Source organism: Cavia porcellus, unplaced genomic scaffold (genome assembly GCF_034190915.1).
Source record: "Cavia porcellus strain 051 isolate PalLab524CR breed Dunkin Hartley unplaced genomic scaffold, mCavPor4.1 scaffold_32, whole genome shotgun sequence".
Classification (NCBI taxonomy): domain Eukaryota; kingdom Metazoa; phylum Chordata; class Mammalia; order Rodentia; family Caviidae; genus Cavia; species Cavia porcellus.
This window is the reverse complement of record NW_026947515.1, coordinates 18,262,920-18,280,389: the sequence shown is the minus strand read 5'-3', so window position 1 is coordinate 18,280,389 and position 17,470 is coordinate 18,262,920. Positions and strand designations below refer to the sequence as shown.

General features: G+C 37.4%; 1 protein-coding gene across 9 annotated transcripts in view; it reads left to right on the top strand.

Moving 5' to 3' along the window:
• The window catches only part of Tlk2 (tousled like kinase 2), a 140,832-nt gene that overhangs the window by 69,219 nt on the left and 54,143 nt on the right, over window positions 1-17,470 (top strand). For all 9 annotated transcript variants that reach the window (XM_063242397.1, XM_063242398.1, XM_063242395.1 and 6 more), the window contains one exon: window positions 5,146-5,313. In XM_063242397.1, coding sequence (XP_063098467.1) covers window positions 5,146-5,313 — 168 coding nt within the window. The remainder of the gene's footprint in view (window positions 1-5,145; window positions 5,314-17,470) is intronic.

Here is a 17,470-nt window from a genome sequence, read left to right as displayed (position 1 = left end):
TTTTCCCCTTTGTTGATTTTAAAATCTTTGCCTGTGGTGTCTGCAGATTGTTTTGCTTGTTTGTTTTTTATTGCATGTCTTTATTTCTTTTGCTTTTGACTCATTAGACCTTTGGGATCTATGAATAGGTATGTTTTCCCATTTCTGAGTAACTTGACCATTAACTCTTTAAATATAACCCCATTTCTGCCCTGCCCTGCCCTGCCCTGCCCAGCTGCCCTCTACCCTCCCGTCTCCCTCTCCTTTTTCCCTCCTGTCCTTTCCCCACCTCTTCCCTTCCTTCCATTCCCATTCCCCTTTCTCCTCCCCTCCCCATTTCTTCCTCCCACCCCCTCCTCTCCTTTCCCCTTTTTCCTCCTTTTCCCTTTTATCCCCTTTCCCCCTTCCCTGTCTGTCTGTCTGTCTGTCTGTCTCTCTCTCTGTCTGTCTCTCTCTCTGTCTCTCTCTCTCTGACTTGACAATCCTCCTGCCTCAGCCTCCTCAGTTCTAGTATTTTGGGCTTTGGGGGGATTGGTGGCACACTGGGCTCTTTTTGTTTCTTTATCTCTTATGGATGATTTCTTCTTGCCTTTCAGTTTCCAAAGTATCTTATTTTGTTCTTATTTATTGTTAACCCCATTTAACTCTTAACTTTTCTTACAGTCTTGTAAAAAATGTTCCCTGCAAGATAGTTTGAAGCTTTTTATTAGTACTTTTTTGTTGCTGTTTTGCTGCTTTTTTTGTAGTGCTGGATGATCTTGTCCTGTATCCAGGTACTCTACCACTGAGCTTTACTATACTGCCAGCCTTCTTTTATTTTTCTTAAATATGTACACATTTTAAAATCTGTATTTGATAATTCTGGTATCCGAAGTTTTTATGAATTTGTTTCTACTGTTTCTTGATCATTGCCCATGACTATTTTTGTGGTTTGTTTCATAATTTCGTCTCAAAGTCCTTGAAAATTTATTTATCAGCTTTCTTCAAGATCTAGGATGCAAATGTTCTTTTAGGGACACTATTTATTTGCTTTCTTTTAGTGCCTAGAGATTTTACTTCTGATATTCACTGAACTTGTGATTCATTCACTTTTTTCTCTCTTCCTCCCTCCCTCCCTCTCTCTGCCTCTCAGTTTATTGTGTTTGTTCTAGCCATCTACAGATACTGATTTGGGTTGTCTTAACATTTTACAGGGAATACCAAGGCAAAGTCCTTATAGGCCCTAAGGTGGGGAATATTTTTCTTACGGTTTATACTTTTCCCTGAGAGTGTAGGCCAGCTACATAGGAGGCTCTGCTGGAACTGGGACTTGTTTTCTAACCTGTTGAAACCAGTACCTGATTGTGCTTTGACCTGTGACCGCTTGATACTGTGTTCCCTTGGAAATGAAAATTCACTATCTGCAGATGCTCTTAGGGCAAGATAATGATTTTGGTGTTTCTTACTTACTTATCTTTTTTCCCTCTCCTCTGTACTGGAGATTAACTCAGGGCTTTAGCACTGAGCTACGTTTCCAGCCCTACTTTTTAGATTTGGAGACAGGATATTCTGCGTAGTCACTGAATTGCCTAGCATGGACTCAAATTTGGGATCCTTCTTCCTTGACTTCCTAGAGTGCTAGGATTACAGGCCTGTACCTGTTTGTTTTTATGTTGTTAAATTTCCCTCAGATTATGTCCTACTTACTTTATCAAGTCTTTGGTGCTTTTAATGGCCTTTAAAAAAGTTTTCTCTGCCCAACATGGTGGCACAGGCACCTCGAGCACTTGGGGAGAGTGAGGTAGGAGAATTGCCATGTGTTCAAGATGCCTGAACTGCATAGCGAGACCTTGTCTCAAAAAAATTCTTTTCCCTATAATTAGAGTTGCTTTGCAAAGAACGGTTGGTTCAAGCATCCTAGTTTACCATTTTTCTAGGCATGATTTGAAATCTTTTTATCCTTTGGCAGATATTTAGTGAATATATATGGCAAAATGATTATAATTTTAGTATCTTGGCTTCAGAAATTCATTTACCCATACCTTGGGCAGCATACTTTGGTTAATGGGTTTCACAAGTATTCTGGAGTCTGAATTTAAGCTTTAACATTTGCTAGGTTCGAAAGTAGATCTTGAAGAAGTGTTTAGTCATAGACCCAAAGACTGAATGTGTTTGTCCTAATGATTTAGTTATTTTATTTTTATTTTCTACAATGAAAATGTTACAAGAATTCTTCTTGATAAAAGAATATATACAGGGTATAAAATTTGAAATTTAGCTGGCTAGAGTGGCATATACCTATAATCTCGGCATTCTGGAAACTGAGGTAGGAAAGATTACAAATTCAAGCCCACTCTGGGTAACTTAATGATTTAGCCAGGATGCTGTTGTAAAATAAAAAAGGACTTTGAATGTAGCTCAGTGTGCAGCCCTGAGTTTAATCTTCTGTACCCCACCATTAAAAGCAGAGCGGTTCATTCACAGGTGGTAAAACAGAAAATCCCCTCCAAAAGAATTATTACTAGTCTAGAGAGCAAGTATTTTTAGACCAGCTTTTATGAATATTACATGCATGTTTATATAATTGTTTTCTTTATTTTTGTTGTATTAATTTATTTAACCAGTATCCAATAAGCATTTGTATTCTATAAATAGTGCTGTAATCAATGACTTTACACATACTTGTGTGCTGTATGAATTATTTTAGATAAGGTCCTAAATTGTAGTCATTGCCTCAGTTGCTAAAAGTTGACTAGCAGTTTGAAAGACTGAACTTCTGTTATATACAACTGACATTGAATTATATCCTTTATAATCTTTAACAGTGAAAAAAAATACCATTTTAATTCGTGTTTCTTCACCAGTGATATTAAACATCTTTTTATGTCGAATAACTTTTTCAGTTTCATTTTTAATGCTTGTTCCAGTCCTTTGCCTGTTTCTCTGTTGGAATTGCTGATAGGAGTGCATTATTGCTAACCCTCTGTCATTTATATTGTAAATAACATTGTTGCTTGTTTGTAATCTTGTCTTACAACTTTAGGTTCACTTTTACCAGTGAGAAGAAAATTTGAAAATAAGCAAACTTATCAATATTTTCCCTTTATGGCTTTATGGGTTTTGTGCTATTCATAGATGTTCCTGAATGGTTTATATTTTTAATACGGTATATAAAAAGTCCTTTACCACTAGGTGATTGAAAAGATTTGTGTTTGCTTAAAATTTTTATATAGCTCTATATGGTAGGACATCAATTTTTCCCTTCTAAAAATATCTTTACAAATGTCTTCTATTCAGTAAATTCCTGCTAATATTAATGTGCTTTAATCATGAATTATTTATCCATATTATATGAATCCTGCTTCTGACTTCTCTATTTGGTGCCACTGGTTACTATGTCCATCCTGATACTCACGTTATACTATTTTAGTTAATGTACCTTTGTAATATGTTTTAATTTCTACTTAAATTGAATGGATATTAGGAATCGAACTCAGGACCTCACACTTACCAAGTAGGCACTGTGCCACTGAGCTATGTCCCTGACCCTCCTTGATAGTCTTTATCAAAAATTATCTGGCTAATTTTCATCATGTTTCCAGCTGAACCTCAAAATAAGTTTGTGATGTTTGACCAAAGTTACTTCTCCAAAGAGAGAGACTATGGCTGCTGCTATGCTACCAAAGTTTTCCTTTGAAAGGCCAAATGTAAAATAAACAAAAAGCCTAAACATTAGCCATTAGAGAAATGTGGTATCTATGTAATTTTAATCCAGGAACATGACATCATCATTTAATTTCAGTCATCTTTTATATTCATTTGTGAAACAATAGTTTTTTTCTCATGAATTCTTTTTTTTTTTTTTTTTTTTTGTCGTCTTTTTCGTTTTTATCGGTACTAGGGATCGAACTCATGACTGCCTGCTTGCAAGGCAGGCGCTTATGCCGCTGAACTAAATCCCCAGCCCCTCTCATGAAATCTTTAGATTTCTTAGATTTACTTGGTATTTTGCAAATCTTTTCCCTACATTGAATCTGCTTTTTCTTTAATTCTGTAGCAGATTATAATTAATATTTTTAGTGTATGAGGAAGCTATTGATTTTTGAGTACTTATTTTGTATTTGGCCATCTTACTCAATTTTGTTACAGTACTTTTTCAGTTGATTTACTTGATTTCTTTTGTGAATGTTTATATCATCCCAAATGACACTTTAATTTGCTCTAATGTTTATATCTTACGTGTTTTACCTTGTCACATTGGCTAAATTCTGTTGAATTATGTGTTAACCCTGTCTAGTCTATAACTTTAATGAGAAGGACTCAAGTATTACATCATTACTTAATTAGATTTTGTATTAACTTTGAAAAATACTGTTATTAAACTTGCTTTTTTTTTTTTTGGTACTGGGGATCGAACTCATGACTTCACACTTGCCAGGCAGGCGCTTACACCACTGAACTAAGTCCCCAGCCCCTAAATTTGGCAATGTTTAAGCATTTTTCCAACTCTAGAATAAACCGTATTTAATTGCAGTATATTATTCTTTTACTATTTCATGTTTGTTCTGCTTGCATTTATTTTAGATTTTTTGCATGTAAGGTATAGGTTAGTGAGAACAGAGAGTGTAATAAGCTCTGTGCATAAAGTCATGAGACAGCTATCGCTTTGGGTTTTTGGTGGTATTGGGAATGGAACCCAGAGCCATTGCACTGAGCTATATCCCCAGCTCATTTTTATTTTTCAAGACAGGATCTTGCCAAGTTCCCTAAGTTGTCTGTGTGGCCTGGATCTTGTGACCCTCCTTTCTCAACATCCCACATTGCTGTGATTACAGGTGTGTGCCCCTGTAACAAAGTTTTTCTTAATTCTTCATTTACCTACAGCATGGAAATGGAATTTCCTGTGTAGGATTGAGAATATTTTGAAGTTAATTTATTGAACTCTACAAAGTAATCTGAATATGCAGTTAGGCAAATATAGGATCATTAAAATGTTCTGAGTAAACTATCAACTTTGGTTTCTAGAAACATAATACTCCAGTAATAATATTCCCTGTAATTGTTTTCAGAAAAAAAAAGTTTTTTAACATTCACCTTATATTCTCTATATTTTAACCTGTTGCATGTTTTGGCACTATCAGATTATCTTTCTCATGTAAGCTGTATGTTTTCTTTGATGTTTTCCAGCGGCGTGTAGAGCAGCCCCTCTATGGTTTAGATGGCAGTGCTGCAAAGGAGGCATCGGAGGAACAATCTGCTCTGCCAACCCTCATGTCAGTGATGTTAGCAAAACCTCGACTTGACACAGAGCAGTTAGCACAAAGGGGAGCTGGGCTCTGCTTCACTTTTGTATCAGTAAGTACTAAAGCTGAATTTATTCAAATGCTTTTCATTGTCCTGAAATTCTGTGATGAAGCTGGATTATTTTAGTAGAGTTGATGGCATTTTTCATTTTCTGTTCTAACGAAACTGTATAACAGTTTTGCTCATCACTGTAAGCTCTTAAGAGAGAGTATACTTTGTCAAAGTCTCAGCCCTAGACTGTGAAAAGAAACTATATTAGACTGACCAAGAAATTTATTTGTTCATTTATTTTTGAGAATCAAACTCACATCCTTGTGCTTGCCAGGCAGATGCTTATGCCACTCAACTATATCCCTGACCCTTTGACAAAAAATTTTTAAAATACGGATTAAGTTCTATTATGATCAAGACTTTTTTCTTTTTTGTCTTTTTCCTTTTTTTTAAATCGGTACCAGGGATCAAACTCACGACTGCCTGCTTGCAGGGCAGGCGCTTATGCTGCTGAGCTAAATCCCCAGCCCCATGATATTAAAAATTATCTGTAAACCCCAGCCGTCAATTAAGTAAACAAATACTCAGTTTCATACACAATTTGGCAGGTAGGTAGGCATTCTACAGTAAGGTTACTAATCATTTCCTGCTGTATGATATGTATACTGCCTACGTGCTAACCTTCCTATTTCACGTGTTGCTACAGTAACTTTTGCCAGGATTATTTGGCTGCATGTTCTTCGTTCAACTTCGGTTTTTTTGCAAAACAGCCATTTTGTTTGGTGCAGGGGATCTAACCCTGGGGTAGTCTACCACTGAGCTACATCCCCAGCCCTGTAAGTCTCCCAGCCTGGCCTCAAATTTACAATCCTGCCTCAGCTCCTGAGTAGCTAGGATTAGGGGTATGTGCCATTATTGTGCCAACTATTTGAATATTATACAATCTTGGCTCCCATTTTTAACTCCATTTTAATTTGCCAAATTATGTTTTGAATCAAATTTTTTACTTTTCTTGGTTTCTGTATGTTTTTTGCATAGTGGGATGGAATAAGGACATCCCAATATGTGTCATTCACAATTAAAAGTCACCACTAATATCATTCCCCCAAATCACTGCATTTTTTCTGCTTATAATCTAAATTCCCTGTAGTTGCCCTGTGGATTATTCTGAGACATTCACCACTGTGCACTGTATTTGAAGTGGCAGTGGAAATAATGTCTTAAAGAAAGGAAATTTTTTAAAAAAAATAGGAAATCATGTGCATTATTTAGAATATTTCTTACTTATTACATAAGGAAAGCAATGGGAGTTTTAAAAAAGTCTGCAGAGTGGTTTATTCTTCAAAGGAATGGCGAAACTTGTTTGTGAAGATAGTGTAATTTTATTCTTGAGTGACAGAATTGACCAATACAACATTGTGAGAGGGCCTTAACTGCAGTATAAGACAATTGTTATGCAAACACAGTGGTTCTTTATAGTACTGTTTAGATCAACAATGGCAAATATCTTAGAGACTCTTTGGCCAAACTGCAATACAAAACCCACTTATGTATTGCAAGGTGCCAGCACTGCAATTAAACCCAAATACTGAGGTTTTAGTTTGGGGGAAAAAAAAAACTAATGCAGTGGTCAGCTGCTGCGCAATGTGGCTCAAGTGCTGACAGAGCACTCTGTGTGAGTGCTCACACCTGTAATCCCATCACCTGTAATCCCATGCAGCAGCCATGCTGTAGGTTCATCTCTCCTGTTTCAGAGACTCTGTGTTTCACTGTGTATGTATTATTCACAGCTTGTTGTTAAACCTGCATCTCAGAGAGTTGTTTCTCCTTCTATTCTGCGTTGCCTTAGAAAGGACCTCTTTTTCAATTGAGGGGAACTCTTCTTTTATTCTACATGTATTTGCTGAGTGCCCACTATGTGATGGGCACATAGTTAAATGCATAGGATTTCTTAATGTAAAATTTCCATAAAAGTTATATCCTTCAGGTTGTCAGGGAAGTTGCAGATATCCCAATAGATTATACTGGACAATTCTCTTTGCCACTCAAGGATAAAATTACACTATCTTCATACATGTTTCCTCATTCCTTTGATGAGTAAACCATGGAGCAGAGGAGCAACAGTGATCATGTGTGAAGTAGAAATGTGGAAATAGTATGAAAACCAAAGGCATACTAAATTTTTGGGTCGTTTTTGAGTTTTGGGTTTTTTTGGTCCTGGGAATCAAATTCAGGATATCATGCTTGCCAGGCAGGCACTGTGCCACTGAGCTATATCCCTAGCCCTTAATAAATCCTTTTCCTTTTTTTTTTGGGTACTGGGAACTGAACTCAGGACCTTGAGTTTGCCAGGCTTGTGCTGCTGAGCTAGTCCCCAGATCCCTTAATAAATTTTTGATACCAGTGCATTTCTCTTTTTCTCAGCAATTCCATCCAAGACATAGCTTAGTAATATAAAAAAATAGAAATGTTGACTAATATGCACAAAATATAATGAATTAATAGGCAAAGATATGTAAAAAAAAACTGGGCTAAGGACAACTTTATAGGAGAGAGTCAAATGACAGCATAAAAAAATGTTTAATATGGGCAGTGGGAAGGAAAGAGGGGTTGAAAGAGGGTAGGGGAATGGGAAAAAAAAATCAAATTATACCATGTCCAGGTATAAATTCCCTATATTGAATGTGATCAGTAAACTAAATCATACCAATAAACAGTTTAAAAAAATTTTAAGAAGTACGCTTAAGTTAGCACTTTTCATCTCCATGTCATTTATGCAGTTATCACTTTCACTTTTTTTGTTTGTTTTGTTCTTTGAGACAGAGTCTCGCTATATAGTCTATGCTGGCCTTGAACTTGCTGTGTAGTCCAGCCTGGCCTCAAGCTCACATATGTTCCTCCTGTCCTCAGTCTCCCTAGTCTGAGATCCCTAGTGCTGGGATTACAGGTGTGCACCACCATGCCCATGTTTTTTTATTTTTGTTTTGTTTTGCTTTGCTTTGGTATTTATTTATTTATGTATTGTTTTGAAAAAGGGTCTTTGTAGGTAGTTCAGACTAGCTTTTAACTCACTGTGTAGCCCAGGCTGGCCTCAACTGGTCCTTCTATCTGACCTTCCCTGCCACTGGGATTATAGGCCTGTGCCCATGCTCATGCCACACCCAGTTTAAATTCACTTTTTTGTTTTATACAGTTCGGTATGTTTTGACAAACCCATAGTCACGTGTCCATCTTCACACATTTCATATATAGTAATCACTTAGCCCTAAAATGATTCTGTGCCACATCTTTTTAGATGAACCTTTTTTTCAGCCTTGGGAAACCAGTGCTTTCTTTCTTTGTGTGTGTGTGTGTGTGTGTGTGTGTGTGTGTGTGTGTGTGTTTTGAGATAAGGTCTCACTGTGCATTTCAGGCTAGCCTTGAGCTCACTTTGTAGCCCAGGCTGGTCTCAAACTTGCAACAATTCTCCCACCTCAGCTTCCCAAGTGATGGGATTACAGGTGTGAGCCACCACGCCCGGCTCAGTGCATTCTTTAATTGCCTTCAATTTTGCCTTTTCCAAGGGTCTTACAGATACAGCTATGCAGCACAGCATGTGGACTTAGTTCTCTTCATTTACAAAAATAAATTTAAGCACATTCACTGTTTTATATGTATTGATAATATCTATTTAAAGATATTGCTGGCCTTTTAAAATTTTTTTGTTTATTTTAAATAAACTACTATAAAATGTAGGCTATAAAGAAACAATAAAAAAGCTAGGTAACATTTCTAACATATAGTGGCAAGGATTAGTAAATTTGTTAATTTTCAATGTAAGTGATACATACAGAAGTGACTCTGTATTAACTAGAAATTAATTGGTGTGATGCTTTGGAAAATTGGTAATATATCTCAGCATAGTTAAGTTTATAGACCTATACATTTTGTTCCCATAAAACTACAAAGGTGTCTGTTTAGTATTATTTGTAATTGGAAAATCTGGAAGCAATTTTCTGCTACCAGTATTAAGATATAAACTTGGAAGGGTTAAGTTTATAGACCTATACATTTTGTTCCCATAAAACTACAAAGGTGTCTGTTTAGTATTATTTGTAATTGGAAAATCTGGAAGCAATTTTCTGCTACCAGTATTCAAAATGATGTGAATATCACATTGCAGAGCTCATCTAACATCAGTTAGCCATAGTCAGTCATTACCTTCTCCCAGCACACACTTGTCACTTGGCTTCCACTCTTGTAGTGTTTTCTCACTTCTTATCTCTAAATATTGGCATGAACCAAGGTTCAGATTGCTTTATCTGCCTTAGTTCTACTTATTCTTATTATCTGTCCTTTATATACATAGGACTTCCAAGTTTATATCTGTAGTTAAGATTTCTGGCCTGAATTCCAAACTTGTACAGCTGACTGTAGTCCTCATGTCTAACAAGCCTACCAGATTTACCCATCCACAACTGAATTCCTCATTCGGTTCCACAGCTCAAAACCCTTTTCTCCATGGCCTTCCTCATCTCAATTTGTCTACTCTTATTTCATAAGCCTGGAATTACTGTCATCTTTTCTCTTTATTTTATACTCTAAATCCAAAGTCATCAATAAATCTTTTTGATTTTACCTTTCAAAATATGTTGAGAATCCTGCTGCTTACTCTTCATTACTGCTACTTCAGTCAAAACCATTTTGATTTTGATTTCCTAACTGAATTCCTTGGTGCTTCTACAGTTTTTTCTTTTAGCTCTACTTTCAACAGAGCATCATGATATTTTGTTTTGTTTTGATTTTTTTTGAGGCAGTCTCACTATGTAGTTCAGGCTGGCCTTGAACTCACTTTGTAGCCCCAGGCTGGCCTCAAACTCATGGCAGTCCTCCTGCTTCAGTCTCTGTAGTGCTGGGATTACAGGTGTGTGCCACCACATCCAGCTCCATGTTAATATTGAAATGTAAGTCCAGTCATACTCTCCTGTACAAAAATCTAAATAGCCCTGCATGGTTGGCCTCCCCTACCCCAATCTCTTAATATCTCCTTTCCTCACCAGTTCCGTTCATACCAGCCACCTTGTTTTATCACTTACTGATGTTCTATAATGTCTGTTTTTTCTGATCTCCCCTGGGAGAAGATCCATCAGATCAAGGATTTTGCTTTGACTTTCAGGATACTCCAGTATCCTGAATGGGGCTTGCTCTGATAGGGTCTCAATCTAATTGTATGTGCCATACATTAATAAAAGCAATCTTTTGGCCAAGCATGATGGTGTCCACCTGTAATCCCAACGCTCAGGAGGCTGAGGCAGGAAGATAACCAAGAATTTGAGGCCAGCCTGGATACATAGACCCTGTCTCAAAACAAACAAAAAGCATTCTTTTGAAGAGGTGGTTAAATAAATTATAATAACTTATATGATAGAATGCTATATAGCTGACAAATAAGATAACTACAGGTATATGTGAAAAATGAAAGATCTCTAAATATGTGTTGATTAAAAATACTAAGTGAAGCTGGATATGGTTGCAAATGCCTATAATCCTAGCATTCAGGAAGATGAGGTAGGAGAATCAAGAAGTTCAAGGTCAGTTTGTGCTACACAAATTTGAGATGCTATCTCAAAAACAAGTAAAACCCCTGCTGGGCATAGTGGCATAGCTGTAATCCCAGCACTTGGGAGACTGAGACTGAACTTGAATCTTTTCAAGTTCAAGACCAGCCTGGGCTACAAAATGAGTTCAAGGCCAACCTGAACTGCATAGTGAAATCCTGTCTCAAAAAAACCCAAAACAGAACAAAAACTCCAAAAGAACAACAGCAAGTGGACTAGCATGATGGTTCACTCCTATAATCCCAGCTACTTGAGAGGCTGAGTCAGGAAGATCTCAAGTATGATTATATGCATATTTTAGTTTTCTATTATTCTTCATTAAGAACCATACTTATACTATTAGATAAAAGTTTGAACACAGCCTAGGCAATTTAACAAGACTGTCTTAGAGAGTTGGAATGTAGCTTAGTGATAGAGTGCTCCCGTAGTGTGCAATAGATCCTGGTTTTGACCCACAGAATAGGGTTGGAAGGAACAGCTGGATACCTTTTTTTTCTTTTAGTCTTTTTTGTTTGATGTATTATTAAAAGTTTGATTGGGAGATAAGTGGAGAGGGGGTGCTGGGGAAGCAAACCCAGGGCCTTGTGCGTACTAGGCAAGCACTCTACCACTGAGCTACTTTCTTACTCCCCGAGTCTGATCTTTATGTTTAAAATTACTTAATTTTGTGTTTTAACATAGCTAATTTGTTTTTAAGTCATAGGTATATGATTTATGATTTCTAAACTTTAAAAATAGACATGTACTGTATATGGCCCACAAGAAGTGGGGAAGAGAGAAATTCCTTTGCACTTGTGAGACAAATAACCACTGTTGGCAGTTCATGGTTTTTCTTGAGACAGAGTCTTGCTGTGTAGTTTAGGCTGGCCTCACTCACAATTGTCTGGTGCCTCAGCCTCAGCCTGCTGAGAGCTGGGATTACAGGTGTACGTCCAGCTGACAGTTTATATTGTATATTTTGTAGTATTACCATTACTAACATGTCATTCACTTAATCTATTTGAAACAAGATTTACTTCCCATTATGAAAGATAAATTTAACATACTCATATTTACCAGCAACTCAGTCACATCTTTGCAATTTTTAAATCTTTGTTAACATTATACGTATGTAAAGTCAGTTTTGTTATTCTAACTACAGTGAACACTTGTAACTTATTCACAAGGGCTGGTTGTAAGTCAGGTGTTATAAGTCAAGACTCACCCATAAGAAATAATGGAAATAGTCATAATGCATTCCAAACCTCCAAAAGCACACCTTAACTATTCTTTTCATAATAAAAAGGATTGTGTAAATGTGCGTAATATTACCAGAAACACCAATAATTTTCTTAGTGTACTCATCAAAAAATTATAAAATGTGCCTAGTTTGTCAAAAACAGCACTTTCGTATTGTACTCCCCATTCAAGTGGAGTCTTTGGCTCACAGGAAGGGAGGATAAAAGGGAAGGTGGTTGTGTTTAGGAGAGTCTCCTTCCCTAAGAACATCCGCAATCTGGCTCTCTAGTGTCCTTTCTTTCCTTAGGAGAATATGTAGCCCATTAGGACCTGCTTCTGATTCACTAGATTGCAGCCTTTTGAGAACTAAAAACTTGGTCTAAAGTGGTCTGTTTCTGTCTTTTCTTTTACACTGCTGTAGTGTGACATGACGTCATTAAACAAGTGAGTATAGTGATAGCTTTTCCTCTGACTGGGTTGGTTTGTATCTCTGTCCATTTTTTTCAAGATTTCCTTTATTTCAGAAGAAGAACTTTATTGCACTGAAAGCTCCTTCTTGGCCATTCTCTGTTGCTCACCCACAAGTTGCTGAATTTCCTCTGTGGACAGTTCCTCTGCATATTATCCACCAAGTTTTTCAACATCACCACTGCCCACCTGCAAGCCTGTGGATTCTCATGTCATCAACCATAGGGACAATTGAAACGTCATGTTCCCTACACTGTGTTCCTTACACAGATCTCTCTGTAAGACTGTTGAGATGGTAGATTTCAACATGTTGTACATATTAGCTAGATCAATTGCATAAATGCCACTCTCATATTTCACCACGATTTCCTTCTTTTTGATTGTGATTGCTTTCTGTCATTTTCTTTTTCGTCTTTGCCTTCTCTCTCTTCTTTTCTTTTTCTCTTTCTCCCTCTCTGTCTTTCTTTCTTTTCTTTCATTCATTTGTTCATTCATTCATTCTTCAGGATCTTTCTGTGTAATCCAGACTGTCCTTGGAGTCACTGTGTAGCCCAGGTTGGCCTCAAACTCATAGTGATCCTCCTGCCTCAGCCTCCAGTGTCTTGGAATTACAGGCATGTGCCACCAATCCTGGCTGTGACTGCTTTCTCTATCTTCTCTTCCTTAGCTTTTCTAGCTTTTTGGGGGCCATGTTGATAGCAGTAATGATAGCAGTTACATAAAACTAATTGGAATTGTGTCCACAAACATGAACATCAGGGCTCAGACTGATGGTACACTTACATATGCTCTTCTGGCATCGTGAATCTTTCTTTACAGCTACACAGGTGGCCAGCATTCAGGCCATAACTGAAGACTTTGGCCATAAGTTAAACCTAAAATTATGGTCAGGCCAGGTGTGATGGTGCACATCTGTGATCCCAGCACATACTTAGATGGCTGAGGCAGGAAGATTGCTGTCAATTCAAGGCTTGCCTGCACTACCTAGTGGGATCTTGCCTTTAAAAAAAAATTATATGCCAACTGTAACCCCAGTTGTTCAGATGTGACACTGGTCATAATTCAGTGGTTCACTTTATAACACTAGATATTTCTCCTGTTATTCTGAGACATGTGCACAGCAAAAAAGCATTTTAAGTGCTTTGATTATTTCATCGTTGAGCTTCACAAAGCCAAATGGTTATGCTGAACTGAGAAAAAAAGCAGACCTAGTTATGGAGTCAAATGTGTCTGGATGGAGAGTTCTGTATGTCAAGTGTGTGGGACTCTCAGTCCCCCTTTTTCCTTACCCATCCTCTGCTTTCTCTTTAATGCCGATCCCACTGTTTCCTTTAAAGCTGTACCTGTTCTTCTCCCTCCTTTTCCTCCTCCTCCTCCTTTTTATTTCTTTCTTTTGTCTTTTTTTTTGAGACAGGGTCTTGCTATGCAGATCAGGCTGGCCTCAAACTCACTGTGTAGCCCAGACTGGCCTTGAACTCATAGTTATCTTTCTGCCTTACCCTCCTCGCTGTTGGGATTATGGGTGTCCACCACCACACTAGGCTTAACTGGCATGTTTTATGCAGAAGTATTTAAATACATTTCAGAATTCTCACCCTCCTATCTAAATAATTTTGTGAGACATTTTCCATAAAAATACTAACATTTTCCTAGATGTCCACCTTAACACTATCACTGAATTGTTAGTTTCTATTTTAATGTAAAATAGAACTTTTCCTCTCATCATCTGTGCCTTTTAGACTGTGGGCTAAAAGTTTTAGAATATCAGGCTAAATGCTAGTTTTTCCTTTTCTCATGAACAATTTAATTATAAATAAAAATTTAATTTTTAAATTAAGAAATTACTCTATGATGAATATGATTATTATATATATCTAAAATGTACCTAAAGGGCCAAGGATATAGCTCAGCAGCATAGTGTCTGCCTAGCAAGTGTGCATTCCCTGTACCAAAAAAATAAATAAAATCTACCCCAAAAATCTAATAAAATAAAAAAGACTTGTTGGGGCTGGAGATTTAGCTCAGCGGCATAAACACCTGCCTGGTAAGCGTGAGGTCATGAGGTCAATCCCCAGCACCACCCCAAAATAAATAAATAAATAAATAAATAAAGCAAGGAATTGAGTTAATATTAGCTTAGTCAGTTGACGATAAACAGCTTTCCCCTTTGATTATCTATATAACCTTGTAGATACTTGCTTATTTATTTATTTATATTTGTGCTGGAAATTGAAGTCAGGACTTTGTATTTCCTAAGCGTGGGCTATAACGCTGATCCATACTCCTAGCCCTGGCCTTGTAAGACTTTCAGTAGTAAATATAATTATTCTTTTGGTGCCAGTTGATCTATCTTTTCATCAATTCAGGTCATTAGAGTTATTTCCACCTTTTGGTTGTTAGAAATGATACTACTGTGAATTCATGTATGTTTTTATATACATATTTTCATTTCTCTTGTGTGGTTTTTTTGTTTTTGTTTTTTGTTTTAAGACACAGTCTGGCTATGCAGTTTAGGCTGTCCTTGAACTCATTTTGTGTAGATCGGGCTGGCCTCATACTCAAACTCCTTGCCTCAGCCTCCCAACTGCTGGGACTATAAACATGTGCCACCGTGCCCAGCTTTTCTTGTTACTTGTGTTGCACTTGTTTCTCAGACAGGGTGTCCCCTTCTAGTTCAGACTGCTCTTCAATTCTTGATCTGCTTGCCTCATCCTCCTGAGTATTGTGAGTGTAGTGATGTGCCTTGTGGGCTTTTTTTCCTTCTCCCCCCAGCCTTCTCTTTCCCTCTCCCCCTTCTCTTTTTCTCCTTTCCCTTCTCCTCTTCCTTGGAGGTGTAACCCATTGTCTTTACACAGAGTTATATTTCCCAGCCTTTTATATTTTTAGATTTTTGAGACAGAATCTTGCAAAGTTGCTACATTGCCTATGATGGGCTTGAACTTTGAATCTTCCTGCCTCATCTTCTCAGAGTGCTAGAATTACAGGTATCCATCACTGTTACTGGGTTTTGTAGTGGCTGGAATCTCCTTCTAGTGGTAATTTTTAGATTCTTTCTATCCTGAACAAAGAATTGATCAAACAAGATAAGAAAAAAGGTTTTACCTTTTTTTTTTTTTTGTCATTTTGAGACAGGTTTCACTCACAGTGCAGTTCAGGCTGGCCTTGAATTGACTTTTTAGCCCAGGTTGGCATCAAACTCAGGTGATCCTCCGGCTTTAGCCTCCCAAATCCTGGGATTACAGACACATGCCACATCCAGCCCATTTATTAAAGATGTAAATAAATAAACTTTACAGGGTAAGTGCAGACCATAATGAAAGAGAACGCATTGATCCCAAGGAAAATGGCACCATCCTTTGTATCTGCCACTCCTCAGGCTGATGTTAGGGTCTACCCATGAATCTTTTAGAACTTTCAATGGGCATGGTGGCACACACCTGTAATCCCAGCACTTGGGATGTTGAAATAGGAGGATCACTGCGAGTTTGAGACCAGCTGGCCTGGGCTACAAAGTGAGCTCACGGCCAGCCTGAACTGCATAGCAAGATCCTGTCTCAAAAAGACCAAAAAGAAAAAAAAAAGAACTTTTTTTGTTGTTGTTGTTTTTTGTTTTTATGGGTACCAGGGATCGAACTCACGACTGCCTGCTTGCAAGGCAGGCGCTTATGCCGCTGAGCTAAATCCCCAGCCCCAAAAAGAACTTTCAGTGAGACAAACAGCCTGCTGTGGCATGAGTACTGTAGGTTCCCCTACTGGTAGACCATTCTCCATCCTTTCAAAACCTGCTCCAGTTCTATCAAGAAGAACTAAAGATAGTACTCGCTGATTGGTTCCAAGTGCAGGGCTTTGGGAAATGTTCTGTGTCTCAATCTGTGGTTGATGAGCCACACCTGCTCCCCCAGCCAGTGTGCCATACTAATCTCCTGTCTCAGTACTATGCTGGACTAACGTGTTTTTCTTTCTGTTGGATATACACCAATGTTTGAAATTACATAGTCACATGGTAACTATTTTTATAGGAATTGCCAGACTATATTAGTATCACCTGTCCAACTGTACATTCCCCTCAGTAGAGTATTCCAGGTTCTCCACATCCTCACCAGTACTGTACTTATTTTTTTCTGTGCTTGTTTGTACTGGGAATTGAATTCAGGACCTTGCACTTGCCAGGCAGGTGCTTAGGCTGTTGAACTATATCCCTGACCCTTTGTCCATTTCTTAATCTTAGTTGTCCTAGTAGATATAAAGTGATATCTTACTATGATTTTGATTTGCATTTCCCAAGTAACCATTGATAGAGTATTTAGTCATTTGTCTATTGATCATTTGTGTTTCATTTGAGAAATGTCTGTTAGAATTTATTAATCTAATTTAAAATTAGATTCTCTACTAAGTTGTTTAAAAACCATATGAAATATATAACTTAAATTTTTTTATAGTACATACAAAGTATGTAGAAATCTGGAAAGAACATATAATGTACAGCTACATTTACAACTGCAGTGCCTCAGGTGACTAGCTAGGCAAATAATATTCTCATTGCCCTGGGTTTATTACTCTGTAATCAATGACTTGTTGGGTGAGTGGCATCTCTCACTGTTTACCAGTTTTCAATTTCTGGTGTTTCACATAGAAGCAGGTACAGGGCTCCACAATTAATACTGAATGATTAGAATTAGTATTTTTTGTTATACCATGGACTCAGGTTGTCATATTAGGTCCTCATATTTGTGTAGTACATTTTGAAAACTTTCTTTTCATTTGGATTTGTTTATTTTAAACTATGACTTATTTCTTCAGTTAACTGTTGCTTATCATTGAGGTATTTATATATGTGTTTTTACTGAAATCTTTAGTATAGAAACAGACCATTAAATTAGATACTAATACTCTTTATTTGAAGGAAACATAGAACCAAAAATCAGCACATGTAG